This window comes from Schistosoma mansoni (assembly GCF_000237925.1).
Source record: "Schistosoma mansoni, WGS project CABG00000000 data, supercontig 0177, strain Puerto Rico, whole genome shotgun sequence".
NCBI classification, from domain to species: domain Eukaryota; kingdom Metazoa; phylum Platyhelminthes; class Trematoda; order Strigeidida; family Schistosomatidae; genus Schistosoma; species Schistosoma mansoni.
This window is the reverse complement of record NW_017386061.1, coordinates 420,810-448,792: the sequence shown is the minus strand read 5'-3', so window position 1 is coordinate 448,792 and position 27,983 is coordinate 420,810. Positions and strand designations below refer to the sequence as shown.

The 27,983-nt window shown below is 35.4% G+C and overlaps 1 protein-coding gene across 1 annotated transcript; it reads left to right on the top strand.

Moving 5' to 3' along the window:
- The first annotated feature begins 9 nt into the window (after positions 1-9).
- Smp_071950 (tetratricopeptide repeat protein, tpr, putative) lies at positions 10-27,948 on the top strand. Its single transcript, XM_018795954.1, has 13 exons — positions 10-170; positions 214-504; positions 542-761; positions 2,582-2,762; positions 4,304-4,402; positions 7,552-7,692; positions 13,240-13,323; positions 15,340-15,515; positions 17,609-17,965; positions 21,906-22,228; positions 23,353-23,450; positions 26,544-26,648; positions 27,513-27,948. Exons 1-13 carry the CDS (start codon positions 35-37, stop codon positions 27,756-27,758), a joined length of 2,457 nt encoding a protein of 818 aa, XP_018646937.1. The 5' UTR covers positions 10-34; the 3' UTR covers positions 27,759-27,948.
- The last annotated feature ends 35 nt before the right edge of the window (positions 27,949-27,983 follow it).

Genomic DNA, 27,983 nt, shown 5'->3' with positions numbered 1-27,983 from the left:
TTAGTTCCCACATTCCTGGCGGTTTTTCAATTGGATGGCTACAGTGAAGGCCGTTCGAACTAAAAAGGGTAAAATAGAGCTAGATGTTGAGAGATACCGGTCTGAGGGTTCTTGGAATAAGGCCTTAGAAGTAATACTGGCTCATGGCTCCGATCGCTCCACGTCTCTCCGTAGGGAAATTTAAAAACCTAATGTAAATCTTATTTGTAATAGATATGTTAAATCAACTAATACTTTGTGAGAATGAGCTAGAATTTAACGATCAAGGTGAATTACCATTAGAAAGTTTGTCAAAAGCAAAGAGGTATGCGGAAGAAGTTATGAATGGAAATGACGAGCAATATAAATTTGAGGCATCTGTCCTTCTTGGGAAAATATACTATCTACAGGGAAATAATGAAAAAGCTCTAAAACTTTTAAGTTCTCTAAACTTGTTATCCGCCAAAATGGATCCTATTACACTGCGTTTCAATCACATCGTAAGTGAGGGTTTGGCTGTTTTGGGTATGCCTCTTTTACTCAACTAGTTTTGACTTTACAGGTTTGTGCAAAGAAGAACAGTTAAATCTGAAAAGCCCACCTGATATATCAAAAGAGAAAGACAATATCATTGTTTTATTCAACTTGGCTTGTCACATGTGCATAAAACATCTTCAGGAATTAGATCGGACTCAACCAGAGCATACCAATTTGTCTGTCAGTGTACCACCGATTGTAGAAAAAGTTATACAAAAGATTCCGGAAATTCTGATTAACAAGGGGTAAGAAAGTATTTTTGTTTCACCTTCTAAGTTTTTTTGCACATGACATGTTTGTGTGTACCAGACAAAGCAGTTGATGTTTGCCATTGTCAGCACGATCTGTTAATCATATTTTGTATCACTCTTAAGTATTAATGGATGTAGTCAACCAATTTTTCGGTGCTGTTTTGACTTGTAGCAATTCTCAACAGTCCCGTTTTGTATGGAGTTGTTTTGATTGGTTGTAGATTTGTATCTATTTTGGTGACATGTCATAAGAGGAGTGTGGATAATATTCTTGTAGAAATCTATAAAAACAGAAGAAGGTTCAAACTGATGAGCTAGAAAGCTTTCAGAATTCCAGCCAAACATTGTAATTCTATCTCTTGAAATACAAACATTTAAGAGAGCTAGGTTATTGCCTAAATTTCACCTCCTGTACAACCTAGCCAATTAAAGGAAAAATCAACTGTCAACAAACAGAAAGAAAATTATCTCATTGTTATTGCACTCTTATGGAAGGTGCAAAAATTTAGAGGTAAAGACAATATATTTTATGCATTTGACAATGCTAAAGGCAAGTATTTCTAAGCCACTCCTGTATATTCTAAGTCGCTGACATTTTCCTTCTGGTAAATTGGATTTGAGAATGCTATGATGCACCATTCAATAGTGACCACCTATAATGTCACTAATTACTATAATATCCTAATCCTTGATCTTTCGTTTTTAAATGGACAGTGGTTCAGTGTGTCCACTTCATGTGTCTACTGTAGTGTATACCATCGTTTGTGTTGCTTATTCGTTTTAGAGTTCTCTTCTGCCATAGACCTTTTCTTTATTATCACGTTTTTGAGATTTTGTTATTCACCTCCGATAACCATTTCCTGGCTTTTCACTATGATTTAGCATACTACACTGTAGACTGTTCCTTACAAGCATCACTTCGTCACACTTGTAGCGAGTGATGTAATTTAGAAATACTGGATCAGCATTTTGTAATATTTCGTAATGTTTGGATTAAGTCGAATACTTACAGAGCTGTCATGGTATAACCCAGAACGGAGGTTTACCAGTTTACTAAACTATTTTGCATTCAAATAGCAATATTTTAAAAATTGGTTCTCTAGGCTTCTCATTAACACCTATCTTTAGCAAATCTAACAACAGTGACAACTAATTCTGCATCGCGAGTTCGTAGGTCCAGCAGGTACAGAGTATATCTGTAACCCATCCTTGGTGTTTATAATTTACTAATGTCGTAAACTTTCCAACCAATGTTCCTAATCAAATCTCCAGTTGGTTATTTCTTTGTTAGTTGGTACTGGTTGTAAGTACCATTCGGATTTTTTAGTGATGCCTCACTATAGGCTTTCAAATTGATACGGGCGTTCAAGGATTGAGTAATGTGACTTCCTTTAAAAACAGAAGTAGGACCTCTGTTGAAGGGCTTAGATGCCACTTTGCAGTCTAAATTAGATCCTCATATAGTACTAGTAAATGAAACTTTTTCAGTTGTACGCGACGTAAATCCTGGGATATATGGCCATCATTTCAAATCGTCGTTTCCCATTAGCGTTTGGTTTGACAGCGTACTTCGTATTTCAATACCATATATACTATAAAAATTGCGTTTCAAAAAATAAGATCCAGCTAGACATTGTTATTGTATGATTTGTAGTGGCAGATTAATTCTTGGATTTATTTTATTAAGATCCGGATTCCGAACTCTCAAAAGATAAAGATGGTTACCATTTAGCCGTACAAAATAAAAATATTTTTGGCATTTCCGATCTCCATTGACACAAATGTTTTGCTTCTAAATTTTTATTTTCTCCAAGTGACATACCTGGTGCTATTTCGAAATATCGAACAATTCTTGGGTACTATGAGTTGCCTGCTACGAGGTCTCTCAGACGAGCTTTATCTTTACGGTTTTCTGAACTGCTGTTACGGAGTGTATGCACAAAAACATATCACAAGTATAGTACGTCGATGGATCAAGATTCGTTAACAGATAAGGTTTGCTATTAATTTAAACCACCCGTTTTTCTTTTGTTTCAACAAATTCGCCTTTCTGTATTCTTATTGTTTTGGAGAAACAAAATTTCCAAGTGATTAATACTAAATATATATACCCTCAGTTTTCAACCACATGCAAGAAGACAAAGTATGAAATGCCTTTTCGAGGTCCAGGTTCCTTAGGACTAAAATATCATTCATTGTAAATCATTCAAATTTTAAACAGCTATCCTAGAGGCTCTTTTTTCAAAGTCATACAAACAATCTTATTATTAATACTTGGTCTCCGTAAATGCTACTGGTACTTAATGTGGGAAGTCTAGTCACCGTAGCAAATTCATATGTCTATCCAATTCATTGCAAAGCCTAGGTGTTGTTCAAAAATTACGAAGTAATAATCTGCAGTACACGGACATAAAAGTAGTTATGTGCGTACGTATGTATAGCCTCTGATTTGCTTAGAAACTCGTACATCGTCGCCGATTAACAGTTCTCTTCTATTATCTCATCCTATCTCAAAAGAGGCAAACAATTGATAAAGACTCACCTAATTTTCCCAATTGTAAACGCGAATCATGAGCAGTAACTATCCGTATCGTAATATCTCTACTCGTCAGTATAACGATTGCATCATTTAATACTGATTAGTATGAGTTATATGACCAAAGTAGATTTATGCTTTTCACAATCCCTCAGTCCATTAATAAACGAGAAGTTGCAAAACAAGCCAGTCTTTGCTAACCTCTTGTTTCGTTTGATATATTTACCACATATTCAAATGGTCACTTCAAAATTACAAAACAGCACTCAGTAGATCCATCTTCACAAAAACCATGGTCGCTCTGTTAATCAACGTGCCAGTTGGCTGAACTATTTCTCGACTAAGAGTCAGTTGAAAAGTATCCTTTGTTTAGTTTTCCTAGGTTTATATGAAATATGCGATTATATCCTGAATAAAAGCGACATACTTGAACGTATGGTTTGGATTTATTACATTTTAAACTACTAACTTAGAAATTTGTGTTGTATATTGTCAGTCGTAAAACTTAACAAGTGGAATCACTAGTTGATAATGTGGTGTGGGGTGGTGAGTTAATGGTTAAGGCGTTTAATTCCTATTCACTGAGTCCCAGCCTTGAACTCCTCTCTACCTTCGGTTTGAGCAACCTGATAGTATCACTAGCCAATCACACACAGAGTATGACTCAAACCCAAAGTACCGTGTGAATCAGTTGATTTTTTCGTTTTTATTTGATATGATGATTTAGCAAGTTACCGTATATTTCCATAATGCTATCTACATCTCGAATTTAATGTGTTTAACTCAGTTTGTTGATAAAGTATTTTTATATCAATAGTCTTGTTCTGAATACATAATATGAGTTATCATACTTTATTCAGCATTATCCGTGTTCGACGCTTATTTCTCCATGTTTTTCTTATGCACGTTGTAATTCGTGATTGAACAGTTCACAGAAAATTACTTATATTTTGTAGTATTTCGCTAGTTTCTTTTCATTTTATATTTTCCTTGATATTAGGATGCACAACTAATTCCATATCGATATCCTACAAATAGATATATTCCAGACAATCGAATAGAAGAAGCAATTTTTTCGTTAATGATTTCTGAGCATATAGTAAGTCATATTATATATATATATATTCCGTGTTGTAAGCTTTCCTATTTTGACACTAATAATAAAAATGATAAAGAAAGAAACCCTTGGAGTCACTAAAGAAGAATGAAGACTGTTTAACGAAGGAAATTTTCTTTTCGACGATATCACCTACTCAATCTGTGTATTCGTATTTACTGTTAATACACAGATAAAATAATTTATTGAAAGATGGGAGGGCGATTGCATCATATCATGTATCAAAGAAAGTTTCTTAATAATCGAGAAGTGAAGAGAGACAATAGAATGCAATCAGATATGAGGAGAATAGCTGTCAACTTGACGAGTACGAGAAGGTTGAAGTTTAATTTATGAACATGACGATGATAGTAACTAATAATTAAAATTAGGAATATTAAAAACATCAGAAGGATTACCGTTTATGAAAATTAAGTGTTAGGGTCATAGAAGAATGATGGCTTGCACGTGTCTCATTTGTACACCGAGTTCAGGTTTGAAATGATGGGTTGATAGCGCTTCTTCAGTGCATAAATTATCAATTTGTGCTCTTTTTCGAATTTATGATCAATGTATTCAGTATTATATGTTTGTGTTGGGGATACTATATAATCAAATACACTGTTCGAGATAAAAGTCAACATTAATTTTTCATATCTCCTTAAGTTAATTTCTACTCAGTCAACTTCGACGCATCTTCATTAACTTTCAATGTATGGTCTGTTGTATTTAGGTTTATTTGATTTTTAATACATTTCTCTTGTATTGATTATTTCATTATAATTTTGTATCCAATGGAAACGAGTCATTTTGTAAACTCTAATTACTTACTTACTTACTTACGCCTGTTACTCCCAATGGAGCATAGGCCGCCGACCAGCATTCTCCAACCCACTCTGTCCTGGGCCTTCTTTTCTAGTTCTATCCAGTTCTTGTTCATTCTTATGTCTGTCTCTATTTCTCGGCGTAATGTGTTCTTTGGTCTTCCTCTTCTCCTTTGACCTTCAGGATTCCATGTGAGGGCTTGTCTTGTGACGCAATTAGGTGATTTCCTCAAGGTGTGCCCAATCCACTTCCAGCGCTTCTTCCTGATTTCTTCCTCTGCTGAAATCTGGTTTGTTGTCTCCCACAGTAACTTGTTGCTGATAGTGTCTGGCCATCTGATCCGAAGTATCTTGCGTAGACAGCTGTTAATAAACACTTGTATCTTCTGAATAATGGCTTTCGTAGTTCTCCACGTCTCCGCCCCATACAGTAGAACTGTCTTCACATTTGTATTGAAAATTCTAACCTTGGTGTTGGTTGACAATTGTTCTGAGCTCCAAATGTTCTTCAGTTGTAAGTATGCTGCTCTTGCTTTGCCGATCCGCGCCCTCACATCTGCATCTGATCCACCGTGTTCATCAATGATGCTGCCCAGATATGTAAAGGTTTCCACATCTTCCAAAGCTTCTTCAAGTGTAATTTGATTGGTGCATATTGTATTATATCGGAGAGTCTTGCTTTTCTCTTTGTTTATATTGAGACCTACTGCTGCTGAGGCTGCTGCTACACTGGTCGTTTTCTCCTGCATTTGTTGTTGCGTTTGTGATAGAAGAGCCAGATCATCCGCGAAGTCTAAATCGTCAAGCTGCATCCTGCCTGTCCACTGTATTCCGTGATTTCCTCCAGATGTTGACGTCTTCATGATTCAGTCGATCACCAGGAGAAAAAGAAAGGGTGAGAGTAAGCAACCTTGTCTAACACCGGTCTTTACTTCAAACGAGTCCGTGAGTTGTCCTCCGTGGACAATTTGGCAGTTTAGTCCATCATTAATAATCACTAAATTGATAGATAATTAAATCAGCTTAGATGTAAAACCAATGTGTTCTTTGATCTTGTCCAATAAATCTTCTTAACCAAAACTTATCTTTTCGATTAGCTCTGGAGTTGGGGACTAAACGTGAGTAAAGCTGTTGTAAAATGCTATCGCAGTTGTTCCATTATAGTTTAGTATAGTTAGAAACTCTCAAAATCAAATATCGTAACAATTTCCTCTTAATGTTCATTTCTATCTGAGTTTATATATATATATATATATATATATATATATATATATATACGCATCAAGAAGTTTTATAGTTGATTCCATCGACTTATAGAGCGTTTTAACAAGTTTCACACGTCTCTGGCGTAATATGTGCTTTCTTGTACTTATTATTGGGAAATACACCATAATTCATGTTATTAGTTGGGAATAGACTTCTCTAAATTAAGTAGTAACGTAGTGACTTTCGCCTCCATATATCACTTCTACACAATTGAATTGTTCGACGCTTTTATAAGAGTTATTATCTTAGTATATTGTCAAGAAAATTTCCCACAATAACTCTGAAATATTAATTTAAACTGTGGATGGCTGTGCAGCCGATGTACTTTGATGCCAACACCATCACTGTGGTCTTGGTCTCAACGACAATTGAAATATTTACTCTAGTGTTAATCTTAGTTTCAATCGATCCTCCAAAGTGTCTTGAGAAAGGAAAAACACTCCTATCTGGTATGATAATTATTGTCAAATCCCTGTTTATATAAACATTTTCAGATTTCCCAGTTAGTACATGATTCATCTAATTTGTACTAAACAGGGAACTGATAAATAAATTGTTCTTTATTCTATGGTTTTTCTTATCCTTTATTCCACTCTACATTTTTTCGGCTGTCTATCTTACTTATATCCTGAGATGAGTCAAATCTATTACATAATGTATTTTTATACCAGATTTCCGTATATGTTGAGATTTTATTCAAATCAAATGTGTTATCAATACCTACTACTTCCAACTTAAAAATACTGAAATGATTTCATCACCAACTCGTAATAACTGTGTAGCATCACTCATGTTTAACTGATCATCATATACTATTGTAAAAAACTAACTATAGAAGTTTCGTCACTTATAATTGAAGCATTCTTAAACTGTCTAATCGTTAAATCTGTTCATAGTATCATTGAGGTGTCATGGGAATACTCTCTAATGTTATACTCTTATTTTCACCAATTAATTACAATCAGTTTCTAAATATACAACTCTGATTTATTAAAGACAAGATAAACATTCACTTGGGGTTGTTGTTTTATCATGTTTATTTTCGTTTGTATAAATTTGTAGGCTAGTCAAGATGTTATACTTAATCGACCATCGGAATTATCTGAACCACAAATAGTTCGATCATTTAATAATGCAGCTGCTGTCTACGACTTACTTGCCATCCTTCTTACTAAAGTTAAACATTTCAAATTTCTTTCTAAAGTGAGTTATTTTGAACTGTTATGCCTTCTAGAGAAAAAAACTCAGTATGTGTATGATGCGCGTAATCATTGAAAATTGAAGTTGCTTGTGCATATGTATTCACGATATAGCTATAATAATGGAATAAAGTTTTGATGTCAGCTGAATTTAAATCATTAATTGCTTAAACTTTTGTTAAGTGGTCTACTAAGGCGAATCGACACAACATGATACATGTTTTGATAGCGTATTTGTTCGTATCACACTTCGAAGAAACTTAGCAATAATAAGCTGTCAAAAGAATAAAATCTGTAAAATGATAACATTTAATGTACATTTGCTCCACTAGAACGTTTTTATAAAATGTGAGACCTTCGGCCGTCGATTTCAATTATCACAAAATCAATATTGTTTGGCTACTTCAGACCAATCAGACAAGGCTGTCTACTCTCCCCCTTCCTCTTTCTTATGGTGATTGACTGGGTTATAAAAACCTCGACATCTGAGGGGAAGCACGGAATACAATGAACATCTCAGAATCAATTAGACGATTTGGACTTCGTAGATGACCTAGCCCTCCTATCTCATACGAACAAATACAGACGAAGAAAACAAATGTAGAAGCAGCCTCTGCATCGATATGCCTCAACATACACAAAGGAGAAAGCAAGATTCTCAAATACAACACGGAACACACCAACTCAGTCACACTTGATGATGAAACTCTGGAAGAGGTGGAAACATTCACGTACCTGGGAAGCATCGTTGATAAACAAGGAGGATCTGCTGCAGATGTAAAGGTGAGGATTGGCAAAACAAGGGCAGCATTCCTACAATTGAATAACATATGGAACTCAAAACAACTGCCAAATAACTTCAAAGTGAGAATCTTCAATACGAACGTCAAGACAGTCCTACTATATGGAGCTGAGACATGGAGAACTACTACATCAATCTTCAAGATAGTACAAGTATTTATAGACAGTTGTCTACGCAAAATACTCAACATTCACCGACCTGATACTATGGGAGAGGACAAACCAGCTTCCATCTGAAAAGGAAATTAGGAAAAGACGTTGGAAGTGGATCGGACATACATTGAGGAAATCACCAAACTGCATCACTATGCAAGCCCTAACTTGGAATCCGGAAGAGAAGCGGAGAAGAGTAAGGCCGTATAGCACAATAGCCGAGAAATAGAAGCAGATATGAAAAGGATGAATGTTAACTGGAAAGAATTGGAAAGGATTGATGAGGACAGGGTTGGAAGGAGAATGCAGGTGTGCGGCCTATGATCCTTCACGAGGGGTAACAGGCGTAAGTAAGTATGTAACTTCAGACCAATAGTTACCTAGTCACGATACGTTTTCGAGTGGTCTGTCTGTAAAGTTGCCAGACACTGCTATCATTCATCAGTTTTTAATTTTGATCCGAAATCATGACGTTCTATGTTTAATTGTTGCATAAGTGAGGGATATTCGCTTGCTCTCAACTCAAATCCATTTCGATCCAGGTCAATTAAGTTTTAACCAACAAATTCCAGCATTATGCTGGTATTATAATCCGAGTTAAATGTGGAATGATACCGTGATTGAACAGAATGATCTTTGTTGATGTTTGAAAGCTTAATATGTAGACTGATCAGCGAGCATTTTTGGCATTTATAATTGTCATTTTCATCGTTTCCATGATTAGAATCTTTGATTTTTGCTGCTACCTTGACGTGGTGGTCGAGCTTGCCTATCGTGATGAACCAATCGAGTTATACTGGCCGGAACAATCGTTTCTCAAGGTCCTACCATGCCAGACAGGTTGGTTGAAGAGCGGTAAGACTAAAAGCAGCAAACCCAAGGTCCGAAGGCGAAGTCGTACTGCTGACTGTACAGAGGTGTGACGGCAGTAAGGTGTTTCTTTCAGACAACCAGCATAACTGCGATGCTACCTTCCCACAAGGAGGGGTGGGGTTAGAAAAGGTCGACCCTAGAAATGCACGCCTCGCCTTATCCCACGGATATCCGTCTTCGGCGGTAAGGTAACAACAAGTACGGAGCTAACACAAAAATCGACCACAAAAGGGTCGTGTGTGGCCGACTTCAAACAGCTGTCCCTTGGGCACTGCGGTCATGCTCTCAGGTCACTAAGACCCCTTCCAACCCAATTTCATTTTCAGGTACCTCTAGAAGAACCCTTCCACGGTGTGAGCAACCGGGAAGTGATAACTGCCCTCATACCTCTAACAGCACTCAAGACCACTGTATTCATAATCAATCTCCTTCTTCAATTCCTATTATTCCTCCCACCTCGACTTTCAACACTAAACTTCCTCTTTCGGTTTCCTCCTCAAGCGTCACCATGGCCAACGATTCCAGTGCCTAAAACACTGTCTCACGTTTACTGAAACCTCGCTCCAAACTACACATTGGAACCTTCAACGTACGCACCCTGTGTCAAATCGGCCAGCAGGCCTCTTTGTCTAAAACCATTGATGTATGCTGTGTCTCCGAAACACACATACAGGATCCTAGTGTGGTCATTCACTTGACCTCATCTCGTCAAAATGGACAGCCTACGAAATACACCCTCCGTGTATCTGGCGATTCGATGAGTATTTCTTGTTGTCTGCCAGGTGTAGGCATAACACTTAGTACGAAAGCAGAATAAGCACTATTAGAGTGGATCCTCGTTAACAATCGCCCATTTGCTCTTCGGCTAAACAGCTCCGTAAGAACTCGGAAGGATAGGAACACACGTCGTTGCCTTTTCATCGTTTCTGCCTACGCTCCCGCTGACTGCGGCCCGGATGAAGTGAAAGATGACTACAGAAAGCTCTCTGAACTTCTTCATAAAGCTAAACACTCAGACAGTACTCGTTGCAGGTGACTTTTATGCCCACGTAGGTAGCTTAAACCAAACAGAAAGACGTTTAGGTGGGTATTTTAGTATTCCGGCTCAGCGAACAGATAATAGTGGTCGTCTGTTGCAACTATGCTCAGACAATCGTTTATTTTTAGCGAACAATAATTTTAAGCATAAGGAGAGACGTCGTCTAACGTGGCGACCACCTGCACCAAACCAACGATGGACTCAAATAAACCATATTGCCATCAGTCATCGTTGGAAAGGCTCGATAGAAGATTGTCACTCGTACTGGAATACTTGTTTAGACTCTGATCACGTTTTAATACGAGCACGCATTTGTTTACGCGTCGGTGGACGCAGAAAAACCATACTAAGAAAACTCTGTAGACCGAGAGGTTCTGTGGCGGCGTCTGTCATTGAAAGGTGTATCTCAAAAGTATATAAACCTTGCGAAGGCTCTTTACTCGAACACTACTAGTCAAGTGAGAGCTTATGGCGAACTGTCATCTTATTTTGCTACCTCAAGTGGTGTCCGAAAAGGCCGTCCATTATCTCCACTTTTGTCTGACTTATTCGTAAACGTACTACTAGAAATAATGTTTTCGTCGACTGAATTTTCGGGAATCGATCTCCTACCAGAAAGTCCACTTATCGACTTGGAATACGCAGATGATATAGTCCTATTTGGTATAGACGCTGAAGAAAAAGCAGTCTTTTGGTAGCACTGAGTACTAATGCCAGGATGTTTGGGATGCGTTTCTCCGCCTCTAAATGTAAATTGTTGTTCCAGGACTGGCCTGTGTCAATATCTACGCGACTATCGTAACCAATGGTTAGAGAGTCTGTGTGACATGCCTAAGAATCCACCACAATGGCATCTGTGTATACACTCATTGTCTTCCCTTAAACCGTGAGGTTAAAATTGCTTCATATCTTTCTTCCTGTATTATATACTTATATGCAATCTTTCTTTTACATATTACCACTATTAAATTAACTACTTCTATGAATTCGGTGTTCATCTTGTTGTGTTAATGAGGTATGGCAACTTGAACCGATGTATATATGTGCCTGGTCCTACGTTGTAGCTGACTGACTGGGAATCTTCGATTTTATTTATTATTTTTCTCGAATTCCACGTATTTAGTTATCATGAACAGTATGCTATGTGACAACATTATGCCTTGTGTTCAATTAAAGTAGTCATTATTTATAAATTTCACTGCCATTTGCACTCCATGTTTTTGAAACTATTGTATATGTACTAAATGACGAATTAAGACAAATAAACACAACAGCTCTAAAGTAAGTGGTTATGATGACTATCATTAGTCAACTTAAAAGTTACATAAATTAAGTTGGTTAGTTCGACTTAGCAATTTAAAGAGTAACCTAATGGTTAATCACTTAGCTGTCACTCAGTAAATCACTGATTCAAAGCACGCTTCTGTATAATTTGTAATAAAAGGACATATGGAGTTTGTTGAATTTGTAGATGGCGTCGAGTCGCGATCGACTATGATCACTAGTACAGGAAGATTACGTGCCAGATATCGAGTTGGATCCCTCCGTAGGCCAAAAAACAGAAGGCTGCTGACAGTTGAAATAAGATAAATTTTTTGCCGATCTCATGGTATTGAAAGAATACGGAGACGTGCCAAAGTTTACAAGCGGAACTACCGAACGTACTCGCGTTCGTGCTAGGTCACAGAAAACGGAAGAGAATCTATTTGGTACACTTAAACAAGCAAGCACAGTAAAACAATCACTGGTACAATTGGTTATAATAATTATTGTTTCCATTATAGCAATCGCGTTCTCGTCACAAAAGTAGGTCACTACAAATTAATGAATGAAACTCACCAATCGATTGGTAATATGCAGTGATATAGTGAGGCCGAGTGATAGTTGCTCACGAGATCAAATTAGTAACGTGAGCTCTCAAATGAACTGATATAAGAAGTAAAAACCTCTGGCCAGTAGAATAGGGTTTCCATTTAGGAAAATAAACATTCTTATATACAAACTGTCGAGCACAAAAGTAAATATGATTAGCAGTAGTTTAACAACTAAACACTTGAAGGGTATGACAGCCATAGGTAATTCACTCTTCAACAGAATTAATCCCTAATTAACGAGGCTTAATTCTTCCTTTTCCACATCAACACTAATCAACCACTGAGTAGTAATAAATGTCATGATATCTAGTTCCCCTAGTCTCCTAGTCGTATTCTGTCGATCAACCTGTCAGGTGTTCATGCGATTAAATCAATTAATGTGCTGCTAAAAACCACTAAAGTTTTGATTCAGAGCTTTCCGCTGGTTGACTCAAATCATAGAATTTCAGAGAAAGATTTAATTTGTGTTTGTGTTAGGACTACATCTAACATTATGAAGGGTCTAAAGTGAGCTACCGAATAGCGATTAATTCAAAGTTTCCCAGCCTTAATTGTTGACTGAATTCTGGTATATTTGTATTGTTTCTAACTGTGATGTTTACTAGTGTATCTTAATCTCCTAACAAAAGAGTTGGATATAACTAAACATAGTTTCATACAACTCTCCAACGACCAGCATTGACTATTCCATATATATTTGGTGAATTTACATTATGTCAATGATTATAATTTCGACAATAAATACTCCATAAATAAATATGGTCATATTTCACGATTTTCTTTTGATCTTTACATTTATGATTATATATAGTGCCTTGAAAAAGCACTCAAGTTTTCTTATCATCAATTTCATATCTGGTATCAATTCGCTTTATCATTAATCAGTTCTAAACAGGTATGTTTTTATCTCCCTCATTATCATCTGTGATTAACAGTTATTTATATGTAATTATTATTGTTTTTATGCATACTAAAGTCTAAATTTGCTGAAGTCATTACATCTTATTAATAATATAATTTTGAATGCCTTGTTTACTTTTCTTGCTTTCATATTTTACTTGGATTGAAAAAGGTCTTTATGGACTAAGAAAAAAGTATAGATCAAAGAGTATATTGAATAACGTACAGTAACAATAATTTGGCTTAGTAGTTAGTGAACCTCAATTGTAGCTATTGGGTTACTAGTTTGTAACCCATTATACATATTTTAGATACATTGAACAGCTAACGAGTAATATTGGCGCTTACATGTTGAATGTGACCTAAAGCCGAGCACTGCACATTTATGGAATTGTTTATTAAATGAGTAACATGAAACAGATTTGAAAAACTTTTATTGTAGTTAGACCCTCAGGAAATGTCAAACCATGTACTCATAACTAAATTGATCCTGAGATTGTCATATTTCACGGTAAGCACTTTAAATTCAACCATTTGATCGCGGTCTGTGTTATCAGAATTCAGTCGTAACCATATTTCACGAGTGAATCGCGGTCAAATCTGGATATTCTGAATAGTCCATGGTCCATTTCGAACCAGTCATATTTCATGGCTGAATAAAGATTGCGAAAAAATGTTACTTTAATTCTACATAATCTTTAGTGTTTCTTACTACTATATCTTTGTCATTCAGATTTATTGGAACATACATTGTTCCCTCTCAAATCTCTTATAAAAGCATTGCCTATAAAAGCCAGTGGCTTGACATGAACAACACATCTGTCAACCATCGTTTGACTGGTATGTAAACCAAGTATGTTTGAAATAAATGATTCGCATAGTGGGAGTATTATTGGCGTTCTGGACTCAACTGGACGGACTTGGCGAACAAGGACAAATAAGGACGCTAGGCTGCTCATACCGCTCGAACGGCATTGGTTTAGCACAGTACTGAGATTGAATAAGTTGTATTTCGATTGGCGAGTAAGTCACGTGATGACTAGCCGGGCTTTAAAGTCACAACGCCTATCTACTTTATATCTTTAACTTAATGTTATTCCTTAGTTTTGGCCGTTCTTTCTGATCTACGTTCTCTATGTTTATTCTTCAATACCGTTGATATGGTTATTTCCTCTGTTCTGTTTTTCATTTTGCTGAGTTCACCATAATGTATTCTTGTGAGTCGATTTAAACTGGGCCGACAAACATTTGTACTACCTTTTGTATGATTGACTTGAAAAAAAACTATCGTTAAAATTCATTACAGAGTTATATTATTTAAAAAACGGATACAAATCATTTTGCATCCTATTCATAAATTCCCCAAATTTCGTATCTGTTTGTTCTGGAAATTATAAACGCAATATTATCAGGCTAAATGGTTATATATACCAGTCCGCACTTTGAAAAAAGTATTATTTATAGATGCTTTTAATGCGTAACCCTCCTAATTATAAAGTAACGAGGAAGACAAATTAAATATTAAACTTCCCATTTCATCCATATCACTTACATCTCATGTATATGTTTGTATAAGTGGTCCGAATAGCCTAGATAGCAAACGTGAAAATTATAACATTTGAGAAGTTAGATTATACAGTAATTCATTAAGACACGCTCACATTTATATTCAACGTTATTATACTTTCTTGACAGACTATGTAACTTAGCAAATCCAGTCTACTTTGCTCCGTGTATCGTGACCATAGCTACCCCCAGATAATATGAGAAGAAAGCCTTATATGACACGTCTTTTAAATAACTTTGTTATACCAAAATACTTTATATTTTATAAATAAATAACAAAGCTTTATTTATCTGGTTTCTGTTTCTAATTCCTTACTTTTCAGTTTTTTTTGTAGCTTCTTCAGCTTTTATCCAATATAGAAGCAAGTATTTTTAAATAATCCAAGTTCTATGATAAGCATTAAGTTTTATTCTTGTGTTTTGTTTATCGTTCAATTCTCTATAGTATTATCGTGGTTATTTGGCTCTACGTGAATGTTTACGAATTGATAATTCTAAAACATCTGTTTATCTATTCGCTAGTTCATTATGTTTGGGTCATTTAAATTTAATTGAAGAAGGCATGGAATTAGCTTCACAGGCAGTAGAGGTAATATTTTTATTCCTGCCTATTTATAATGTGTATTTTCATCAAATCTATTCATATATAATTTCTATTTCTACTAGTCTAAATTAATCAGTTTCAACTGGATGAATAAAATGGTTTTCCGAGTGTTTTAAATATTAATTAAGCAATTTAATGATTATCATTACCTAGATTAATAATTTCAGATAAAGTGATCATTGAATAGAATGTTGATAATATTGTAATAAACAAGAACGCGGGCGGGGACAATCGAATGTATTTAGGCACAAATTACAGACTATCTCATTAAATTCTGATAACTACACAATGAACAGTTAATTTGCAAAATAACAATCAATTGTCTCAATGTTAACTGTTCCTTCTGCAAATATCTGTCCGTTCTCTTTGATTTCATTGTTCATGAATTTTCGTACCGATTGCGCTTCATTCCTGTTCTTTCCCTATCGATCTTCTGCTAAAATACATTCTATGCCTGACCATCAGCATATACTACTTATATGGATATAAGTAGACCACATCACAATATAACCATGGTATACTTGTAATATTTCATTAAGATATCAAAAACATTACTATATCACAATATATTACTATGTAGTTTATTATCATGTTCTGTAAATGTTAGCAATGGAATTGAGCATCTGATTTTAAAATTTATCAATTTCACTTGTCTACATTGGTTTGATAGTCTGTGCTTCCAATAATACTGAGATTTGACATTCACTAATTCATAAATTCTCATGGTCACTAACATTAAAAAAGCTAACCAACTATCTTCTTGATCATATATATTGTTCATGCTGAACTCTTTCTGTTTAAATACAAATATATTGTGTACATAAATTTTATTTTAGGTTTCTGCACAGTCTGAAACAGCCTTTATGGCTCGTGCTCATTTACTAGTTGGTTGGGGTTGGTCTATATTAGCCAGGTCATGTTGTGTTGTGGATAAAAAAAGCGAATTGCGTAATCGTGCTGTAAAAGAGTATAGAATGTAAGTGCCCTTTTTTATAATCTAAGGTAATATGATATTTTATACGTCGAGTCATCTCACTTATCACAATCCCCCTCGTATTCTGATTATGTCAAATGTAGAGAAAATATCTATAGCAATGAATAACTGGTTAAACCTATACAGTGTGAAGGAGAATAGAAGTGGAAATTTCACAATGGAGAAATATGTGCATATGCTTCTTCAATTTAAAATATTAAAATCGTAGCATTTAATCATTTTTATCAGGTCATTATCGGTCTGGTTACCTCAGTCACACTGAAAATTGTGTCAGCTTATACTATATATGCATTAGGTCCGTTTATTCTCTTTCAGTCATATGCAGTGTTATAGTCTGGTACGTATGTACATCTCTTCAAATTACCACACCACATTGGGACAAGGATGATGAAATCATAAAGCCAAAGTCCAGAGTAGTAGAATTAATAACAGTACCAGCTGTAATAAAAAAGATAAAATGTAAGATGAAAAGTGTATGGGGAGTTTACGTAAATCAGGATCTAGGGGAAGACAGAGAACAAAAGTACCTCCGGCGTTGTGAATGTTTTTGAGCCATAACACCCAAAGTCTCTAACCATTTGTTACAACAATCTCACAAGTAATCTATGTGTGCGCTAAAGTTGGGTTCTGGGTTATACTTTCCCATTTACCATTCACAAAGCTTACATTAATGATTTTCGAATTTTGTGCATATTCCATTTTATTACCCAAAGAAGCTTTAAGAACTATAACTGAATCATTAGAAGTCATACGTCTATTGAGTTACTTCAAAAGATAGATTGTTGTTGATACAAAGCTCTGATGAAACTTCACTTTATTTTTAACACTGATTAATCGATACATTGTTTACTTGGACTGTAAGTCTGTTTACCACTTGTTTATATGAATTCAGCGAAGAAAATTTTCTTTTCGACGAAACTAATAATTCTTTCATGCTATTTAAACCTTAATTTTCTATGGAATAAACACTAATACAGTAATCAGTGAATTCATGACCTTATTCTAATAGTTAAGTTGAAATCGTTTGTATGCATTAGAGAAGTTCACTGTCTACTCATTGTATATGGATATCTTTTGTGTATAATTTATTTTGTCTTTTTATTCATTTCACTAAAGTGCTATTCAACTAGATCCCGATGATTATTTAGGATGGTATCATTTAGCTGTTGAATTAGCTACACAACGTCATCTGGACGAAGCCTTGTCAGTTTGTCAACAAAGTTTACAATTAATGCCAATACATTCCAATACATTGTATTTATTAGCATTATTGCATACAGCTGGAGGGAAACGTTTAGATCAAGCTGCAAAAGCATTATATGTTGGTTTAAGTGATAGACCAAATGATTTTAATTTATTGTTTTTATTAGCTAAAATTGAAGAAGCTAGAATTAATCCTAAAGCTAGTTTAAAAATCTATCGTCAATTGTTAAAAGTATGGCGTGATACATTCTCGTTAGGTTCTAATTCCAAGTAAGTTTATATGTTACTTTAAGTTTCTCATACTATCAATAAACTTTATTAGTTTTTTTCTTTTACATCAGTGTATACCTATATATTGATAGAATCTAAGATAGATTTTCTGTTGAACATATTTGGCAATGAATTTATGAACTCATTATAACAACAAACTATGAATACAAAATAGTACGTTTTATGATATACCAGTCAAACTAAAAGTATCTTTATTAAACTCACAAAAGTAATTCCTACACAGTGTGATCGTGATAGAATAAAGCTGTGAAGTGATTGGTTACAAATATATTGACTGGTTTGCAGTGGTTGTTTAATAGTTAGACCACTGGACTTTCAATTTGGCAACTGGATAGTTTCACTCGTTCTCAAATCTAAAACGTGTCTTATCTGAGTACAATAATCTAGGAGTCTTAAACGTATTGAATCACTGGATTGTATTATATGGAAATACTGTTCCATATAATTCCATCTATTCATCGTAGTACACAGTGATACAATATAATTAGTTGGATGATATATCAAATATCTATGTGATTTCTCACAATTATACCGTCTTCACGATCAATATATGTTTGTGACAAATCCTAGATTTTTAATATTTGTCTGTCGACTAAGACAACTCGTTTGAGAGTTCTCATGGTTAATAGTAGTCTGTTTTTCGAGTCAATTACATATAACTAAAAATACGAAGTTCAGCGAAGGGATCTCTTTTCAACCAATTTATTATCAAGCTGTACAATCGTATATATATGGGAGCTTTTTGTTACAGTGCTAATTCCGTGGGGAAATATGAACACGAATAACCAAGATGATGTAATAGGAAGATTATAATACTTGGTTACGTATTACGAGTAATAACAATAGATTTAGTGAATATAATAAGATGATTAAAATGAATAAAATGTTTTTCTTACATTAATTAAAGGTCATAGAGGTGTAAAAATAAATACGGTGATATGATGAGTATTCATGAATAAAATAATGAGAATATAAGACATAATTTTAAATGTAAGCAAAAATGGATAGTGGCTAGCAGTGGAATCCAGGACGCGCGTTTCGTCCTATTTGGGACTCGTCAACTGGATGTACCTGCATCTCAGAGTTGATGTTCATTCTGTTTAGTGTTTTTTTAGCGAGTTAGTTTTTCTACGGGATGGGGTCGCTAACCCCATGCCCAACCCTCCTCCTTTACACACGGGCTTGGGACCGGCAGTAACTCAAGAAGAGCTACAGGCGGAATTCGTCACTACATCAACTTCATTGACTATGAGAAGGCGTTTGACAGTGTGGACAGGAGAACATTATGGAAACTTCGTCAGCACTATGGAGTTCTTTAGAAGATTTTCAGCGTTATCCAGAACTCATACGACGGACTACAATGCATAGTCTTGCATGGAGTACAGCTGACAGATGCATTTCCAGTAAGGACCGGAATCAGACAAGGCTATCTACTCTCCTTCTTCCTCGTTCTTCTGGTGATTGACTGGATTATGAAAACCTCGACATCTGAGGGGAAGCACGGAATACAATGAACATCTCAGAAACAATTAGACGATTTGGACTTCGCAGATGACCTAGCCCTCCTATCTCATACACACGAACAAATACAGATGAAGACAACAAATGTAGCAGCAGCCTCTGCATCAATATGCCTCAACATACACAAAGGAGAAAGCAAGATTCTCAAATACAACACGGAACACACCAACTCAGTCACACTTGATGACGAAACTCTGGAAGAGGTGGAAACATTCACGTACCTGGGAAGCATCGTTGATAAACAAGGAGGATCTGCTGCAGATGTAAAGGTGAGGATTGGCAAAACAAGGGCAGCATTCCTACAATTGAATAACATATGGAACTCAAAACAACTGCCAAATAACTTCAAAGTGAGAATCTTCAATACGAACGTCAAGACAGTCCTACTATATGGAGCTGAAACGTGGAGAACGACTACAACCATCGCCAAGAAGGTACAAGTATTTATAAACAGATGTCTGCGCAAAATACTCAACATTCACTGGCCGGATACTATCAGCAACAGCGTTTTATGGGAGAGGACAAACCAGCTTCCACCTGAAGAGGAAATTAGGAAAAGACGTTGGAAGTGGATCGGACATAAATTAAAGAAATCACCAAACTGCACCACAAGGCAATCTCTAGCTTGGAATCCGGAAGAGAAGCGGAGAAGAGTAAGGCCGTATAGCACAATACGCCGCGAAATAGAAGCAGATATGAAAAGGATGAATGTTAACTGGAAAGAATTGGAAAGGATTGATGAGGACAGGGTTGGAAGGAGAATGCAGGTGTGCGGCCTATGATCCTTCACGAGGGGTAACAGGCGTAAGTAAGTAAGACATAAGTAAAGTTGAATGCAGTAATAACAATAATAATAATAAACGCCACGGTAACAATAACGATAAGACGTACTTCTTTTGTACGCATAGTTCTGGTTTAAGCTCATGAATGGTAAGAGCTTCGGCTATTTTTAAGAGTTGGATACGAAAAAATCTAGATAGATTTAAACGAATCGTATAAACAACCTTAAAATCAAACTGTGGATCCGTAGAATGATTGCAGTCGATCAGGTGTTGAAGTATAGAACTCCTAACTGCTTTCTTTTCACCCTTGTAGAACCAAACTGGGATATGTTCTCGTATCCGAGTTGAAAGCGAGCGTTGGCTACGGCCGATGTACCTTGCTCCACAAGAGCAGGTGAACTGGTAGATGCATATGGAGGTGACCAGACGCGACAGCTTATCTTTTAATGATACAGAAAATAAATTCCTACCAGTGAAGGTTATTCGTAGTTTTGCTGCATTAAATGTTCTTTTAATCTTTCTTGTTAGACGATTTTTTATTATGTCTGGTGCTCGATCACCTTTAAAATCCAGACTTATATAAAGGCTTTTCTTTGGGATGCAGCAACTAGATTTCCTATCCAAACTACTTCTATTCATATTCTTCTCTATGAAACGGTCTGGGTAGCCATTTTTCATCAAAGTTTTCTTGAGGAATGCGAGTTCTTCGTTAATGCATTCCGTACTACATATCCGATGTATTCGATAACATAAAGAATGAATGAGGTTTATCTTTCTTCTTAAAGGAACCCAGCTATAGAAGTTGGTTAGCTGGCTATTCCACGTTCGTCTTCTAAAGATGGATCTTTTAAAAAAACCATCACTTTTTCTCACCAGACGTACATCGAGAGAAGGGATTGATTGGTCTCGCTCCCTTTCTAAATTGAAGTCTATAAAAGGGTGGCATGAGTTAAGAGTGTGTAAGATATCCTCTAAATCAATATTATCGTCACAAGGACAAATGTGTCGTCCATGTATCTTACGTATAGGTGAAATAGATTGGTCATTGAACTGAGTTTGTCGTTTTCTAGTTTAGCCATGAAACAGTCTGCTAGAATTGGACCTAATGAAGACCTCATTGCGATCCCATCTCTTTGTCTATATATTTCATTGTTGAAACTGAACTAGACATTAAAGGTACAACGTGTTCACATTTCCCCACGGAATTAGTACTTCAACAAAAAATTTCCATATATATACGATTGTACAGCTTAATAATAAATTGGTTGAAAAGAGATCCCTTCTCTGAACTTCGTGTTTTTAATTTTTAATGTTTAAATGGGAATTATCTGTCAATTACATATACTTACTTTTTTTATAATAGACCACTAGAAGTACTTAAAAACTGCTAAATATTCGTTCAATGATGATGTAGTTTCTTTTTCAGGCCATATAAGAATTGGGATGCATGTATTCATGAAAACACGTCAAACTAAGACCAGATCAGTTATACCTATACTTGTTTTTTCATAGTTTGTTCAACTGATTCCATTTGATGCATGTAAGTCTATTTCCGGGTTAAAAACCGCTTTAAAGCTTTCATGTAATACAAATTTTATACATTTTACATTCTCAAGAGTACTATTCAATCGAATGCGAAAAGCTGCCGTATCAAATGACAACGATATAACTAATTCAAATACTACTGATGACTTAACACTTTCTAGTGCTTCTTCATTTAGTCCGTCGTTAGAATTAGACGATGATTGTTCAATATTAAATGTATGGGAAGAAAAAACTAACATTAGCAATTACCTACAGTCTGCGCTATCTGATATAGCGATTGGTTGTGTTGGTCAAACTGGTGCATCTATCGTGCCGCTTTCAAGACAATCTCGTCCGAGCAATCAAAATCAAACAACTGCTTTGAAAGTACAAATTAAAATTTACCAAGGTCTAGGTAAGTATTATGTGAGTGCGTTTATACTTTTTCCCTGTGCTCACGTTCTTTCTATCATTCAGTGCTTTCCAAGTTCTGAGTTGCACAGTAAACAAAATTCTTCATTACTTTGTCTGTTCACTTGAGGGTCTGTATTTTGCTTTTCATTTTATTGAAACCTAATAGATGCTTCAGAGGATTACAACTTGATAATTGAGTGACACGAAGTCTGAAAATCATTGCAACAAATTTATTTGCAAAATAAGTGTTACTGATATAAAAATAACAAATAGCCGGGACTACAGGTCTAAAATAGTGAGCTATAGTATTAGCAGAACAAGGCCAACGATAGGGTGCTTCTTTCAAACAAGTATCTGAGAAATAATTCACAAAACATAAAGTGAATAACAGTTCAGTAATGTTAGCCGATACATTGAAATTAGAGCTATTCAACATCAAATATAGAGGTTGATAAGAATAAATAAATTTCCAATGAACAACTTAAGATATGGATACAAAACTCAGTTAAATGGAAAAGGAATGTAATAAGATGGGAATAACTGTTGAATCAAGTTACATAAATTAGAGTAAATAGACATTATGAACTCCACGTTTAAAAAATGATATCAGATACTGAATAATAGTAAGTAATGGTGCATAATACACAAAAAGAAACGGAAAATGTAAAAAACTGTGAATAGGGATTAGCAAAATAAGTTCAGATTAAGCTGATTGTGAGTGCATATCAGTTGACTTTAAGATTATTAGTGCCATATCACTTGATTCTGTAATCATTGGTTACAATAATCATGCGGACTTCGATCAGGTAGCCCACACTTATTAACATGACTCTGTCGAGTTGTCAGTGTCTGCATAAACTGATGTCACGTTTTGGTTTTACCGCCCCCAACTTTCTTTTAGCCTTCTACGCGAGACAACATCTTCCGTGGTGGTTGAACATTCATCCAAAATGTCCCAACCACGTCACTCGATAAAGATTCACTACCCCATCAACCAATATTCCATTTTTATGAAGTACGCTGTCGAATATATCTAGTTTAACCTTGAACAGCAATATATATTATCCTACTTATTTTAGATTTAGTAAATTTCAACACACTATTGATCTTCAAAATCTATTTCAGCGGAGTCATATTTAGACAATAATCAATTGTTTGAAGCCAAAGAAGCATTAGATGAAGTGATGAAAATTGGTGGTCTTGATAATCAAACATTATATCTTGTATGTCCTATTTTAATGTTTAGTAGTTAGTAATTATAAATATTTTTCGATCTTGTCGCAAAAACTGACATTCAAACCTAACGTATCCCTGCCTTTTTGTGTCGTAGAACTCTCACTTGGCCTCCGATGCTAGAACGTTTTATTAAAACCTCTAACATTGTTCGGCTCAGTTGTGTTGATAAGTATTATCTGTTTGTATTGATGAAGTACAGTCATTGAATTGCTTTATCTGTTCTCTATAAACTCTTAGAATCATCGTTCTGGATCGTAAAAATAGCTATTCTTGTTTTAGTACTCAAGATTGTCAAAGCAGTACTAAACAACTGCTCAGTAGGTCTCGATTTCAACTAATTTATTCACTGTCAGAGTTGTTTACAGTCGAATGAACAAAGTCTTGATTTCCTCGTATTGTTAAAACTAGTTCAGTGTTTTGAGTGCTAGCTTGCTTAACTTTTGTGATGCAAAGCAAAGGATGAAGTGCACATGTTCATATTGTTTCTTCTATTCTATAAACCCAACCAATATTAACAACCTGGATGTAATTATCGAACTTATCTCATATAATCACCCAACCAAGCTATATTGCCTTGAACATTTGTTGTTCGAGGTCCTAGTGTTCCAGTTTAAGAGCTGTTAAGACAAAGTCGTCACATTTAAGTTCTGAGGATGAAGTTGTACTGCCGATTATTTGAGAAAATGCCAGCAATATGTTTCCTAAAAACAATCATGATACTACTCTTCTAAAATAAGGCTCCTCCCCTCGTACCACGGATTTTCATTTTTTGTGGTAAAATTTGAAAGCGTACCGTCGGTCCTTCAGGAAAAAACCACTTAGGAAAACGTCACTCATAACCGATCTTAATGGATAGATAGATACAATCCCAATCCAACAAGTCTTTAAATACTAAGGCATCTAAAATTTTCAATCCTCTAACCTCATATCCCTGTTATCACTTAACTTATGGTTTCATCTTCTCTGTCATGTACAACCAATTCTAACGTTTTCATATACATGTTGAAGTATCCAATGTCCCAACCCTTTGTCAAACCAGAATGGTTTTTACCAGCCACGGTTCTAAAATCGTGTGGCATGGATATGTGCTGTGTTTCTGAAACCCGAAAACAGAACTTCATTACTGGATTATAGGTGACCATAAGCATTTCACTTGGATAGCGAAACTATCGAGGCATTTTGCTGAGTTTAAATTTAGGTAGTGATGGTAAATGGGTTTATGCTACTAAAAACCTCTGTCGATTCACATTGTTGGAACATATATCACGTATTTGAAGTCATGTATTACCTAGAGGTGTTATTCTGACCAGCGAGTAGATTAGAATTGTAAAACGAAGATAATGACGTCAGTTTACGATTGAGCCTTGTTGGAAGGTTCAATTTTCCTGATTAGACCCTGCAATATATGTAGAGTCTTTTGCCAGTGATTCCATCTCATCCTTTTCTTCTAAATTTTTAGCATAGTGTTATCCAAAACTTCTACTTCCAATAGTTTGTTTTTTAACAGTGTTTATTCTCTAGTCGATATTAATACCTTCATTTCTTTGTTTTACGTCCGGTTAATTTTTCTTCTAGCTGTGGTGGGCTAAACTGCGTCGTAGCATTTTGTTCATAATTGACTGATACTGCATTGTATAAATTACATTTTGAACCAAAATACATTTGGATTGTTGACACATGTTTTTCAACATACTCATTTAGTCTACAACTTGTTAGATCTCTACTCCGTGAACCAGGTCTATATTATCACCGACGCCGTCAATTGATCGATTTCTATGTAAAGAGTATTTCCTAAAATATGTTAGGTTTAAGACCAGTCACAATTCCTATAGGACTCAATTCAACAGTTAATGCCGTCTAACGGCTATATTATGTATTGGTATGATTCCACTTCTTTATCCAACTAAGCCCTACGACTGTAATCACCATACATTTCTCCCATAAGATTTATTATCATCCATATGTATATTTCGACTAATTTATTGATGCAAATTCATTTCCTCTTCGAATGAGTTGCCAATTTCAAAGGGGTTCACTAACAGTTATATGAGGTTTGGGGCATAGTTATGGTTTAATAGTATTAATACAGTACATTTGAAATACTTAGCATCCAAAACGTTTTCGTTAAATCGTAGTTTTTGATTTTCTTACTGGTAAATACATATGACCATGATTTCCTGCATTTTTGTATGACATTCATTGTCATTACTTATTGGTTATTTCTTCTTTGAGTGACTCACAACCATACTGCTTTGGTTTGAATAAATAAACGACTGTTGTAACTCCCTTATATATACTCCGTTGACTAAGATTCTGCCTCCCTAAATCCATCCATTTAGGAATTGAGGATAAATTCTGTGAAAAAGCTTGATCTTTGAAATACACAATTTTACCATTTGGTTATATTGTCATAGCAAACTTATCGTTACTCAGAATTATTTAGTTATAATGTATATCTATACTTGTGTTAAAAAGAGCTTTATTAATCTGTTCTGACTCGAATTTTGATTAGCTGTTCAGCTCTAATCCCAATAAACTGGGATATAAATATAATTCATTTGTATTGGTTGTTTGAGTTTTCCCATTGATGTTTAGGATTGCAATTGATCAGTCTCTTTTTGGTCTATGTGCTTCCTGTGTGGATTGCTTCAATATTCTTATTGAGTCCGCACGAAATATACTTATGCCGAAGAGACTGATCAATCGCGGTCTTAAACATCAATAAGAAGATTCAAGTAGCTAATACAAATGAGTTAAACTTCACCCCATTGCACAAGTCAACATCCATTTGAACTCAGTAGCTAAGTAAATAATGAGATGGGTTATGGAGCGAATGGTATTGGGTTTGAGTCTCGGAAGGAACGTTATCTCCATAATGGACGTGCATCCTGCTGACAAGTCACAAATGGAACGAAGCACGCGTCCTGGATTCCACTGCTAGCTACCACCCATCATTGCTAATAATAAATATGATTGTGTCCACAAATGAGTTTTGTCTGTGTTGTAATGTCGCAATTGGAGCTGGCTTCCTGTGTATGAAGAGTTTTTTTTTTTTCTTTTTACTGTTTGTAATTATGCAGCGTGGACGTTTAGCTGAAGAACGAGGACTCGTATGGATAGCCCGATCTTTATATGAAAGCGTTATTGCATTGAAACCGGATCATGTACAGGCACTACTCTCTTTAGTAAGTTAAATATTTCTTGTCATTTGGAAGAGCTTGTATTTCCCTTTTTGTTGATATTTGGGACGTCTTTACTGACATGTTTACGTAGCAAGCGCATGTCTCATTGAGAAAGTTGGTAGCTTTAGTGGAGACCGTATTGGCTCTTAAAGTGATAGGTACAGTACCACCTAGTTAGCGACTTCTGAAGCTGTATCATTTAGTACTTTTCACGCTTACGTAGTTTTTGGATAAACCAATTAACTTTTCAAGTCATTATCTACACATATATTTTACCTTGTTACCTATTCGCCTGTAATCCTGATTTTTTGTACATGGATGTATGCGTTTACCACATACTCTCTCTGTCACATCTCTACTTTCTTTCTATATCTGACTACAAATATTAAGTCACGTTTCAAATTGGGTTAGCACGTTTACTTTCTCTGCTTTTCATTTGTGTTGTTTTTATGGTTCACTCATAATTAAAAAGACATATCGGTGCACCTTGGGTTTTTCAAACTCGGGAGCTGCTTGGGATGTTTTATTCACTGAAGAAACGTCAAATACCAACGTTTGGGTCGGAACAATTTAAATAAATTGATCAACTGATTTCAACAGCCTTGATTGACGTTCAAAAGTTAAAATTAAAGTGTCACGATAGGTATCATTGATAAGGAACACATAGTTCTTATTCCTTAAAACAGTAGACATGCCATCGAAATAACTGTTGTAGGGTGCTTTTCGTTTTGTTTGATAAGTCAATTTAATTTTGCTAAAGATAATCATTAAGGTTGTCCGCCAGAAGACATTTGAATGGCTTTTATTTTTTATTTTGTTTCAGTGTGTCATTTAACCCATTATAATAACGATCATTTTTTTTATCAGGCTAGTCTTTTACATAAAAATAACCAGACAACCCTGGCTGAACGTGTAGCACGAGATGCAATGAATGTGGACCCAACAAGTTTTCGTGTATGGCGTTTACTTGCTGACATATTGGGTTCTTCAAATACACCGGAACCAGCATCTGAAGCTGTTGTTACACGTGCACTATTAACAGCCATTGAACTGGAGCAAACTGAACCAATTGAACCATTTTATTGCTTACCACTTGGTGTACGATGTAATTAAATGTGATACCCTTCCATTGCTGTTAATCCTTTATATTACTTAGCGCTGTAATTATACACACCTATATTCCTTGTAATTATATTTCATGATTTTTATAGGTTAGCTTATTTATACACTGTCCTATTTGATCAAGATACTTTGGGATTCCTTCAAATGTGTATACAAATGAAATATGATATAAAAGTTGTTTTTATGCTTTTGATACCCACTATTAGTGTTAGGCGC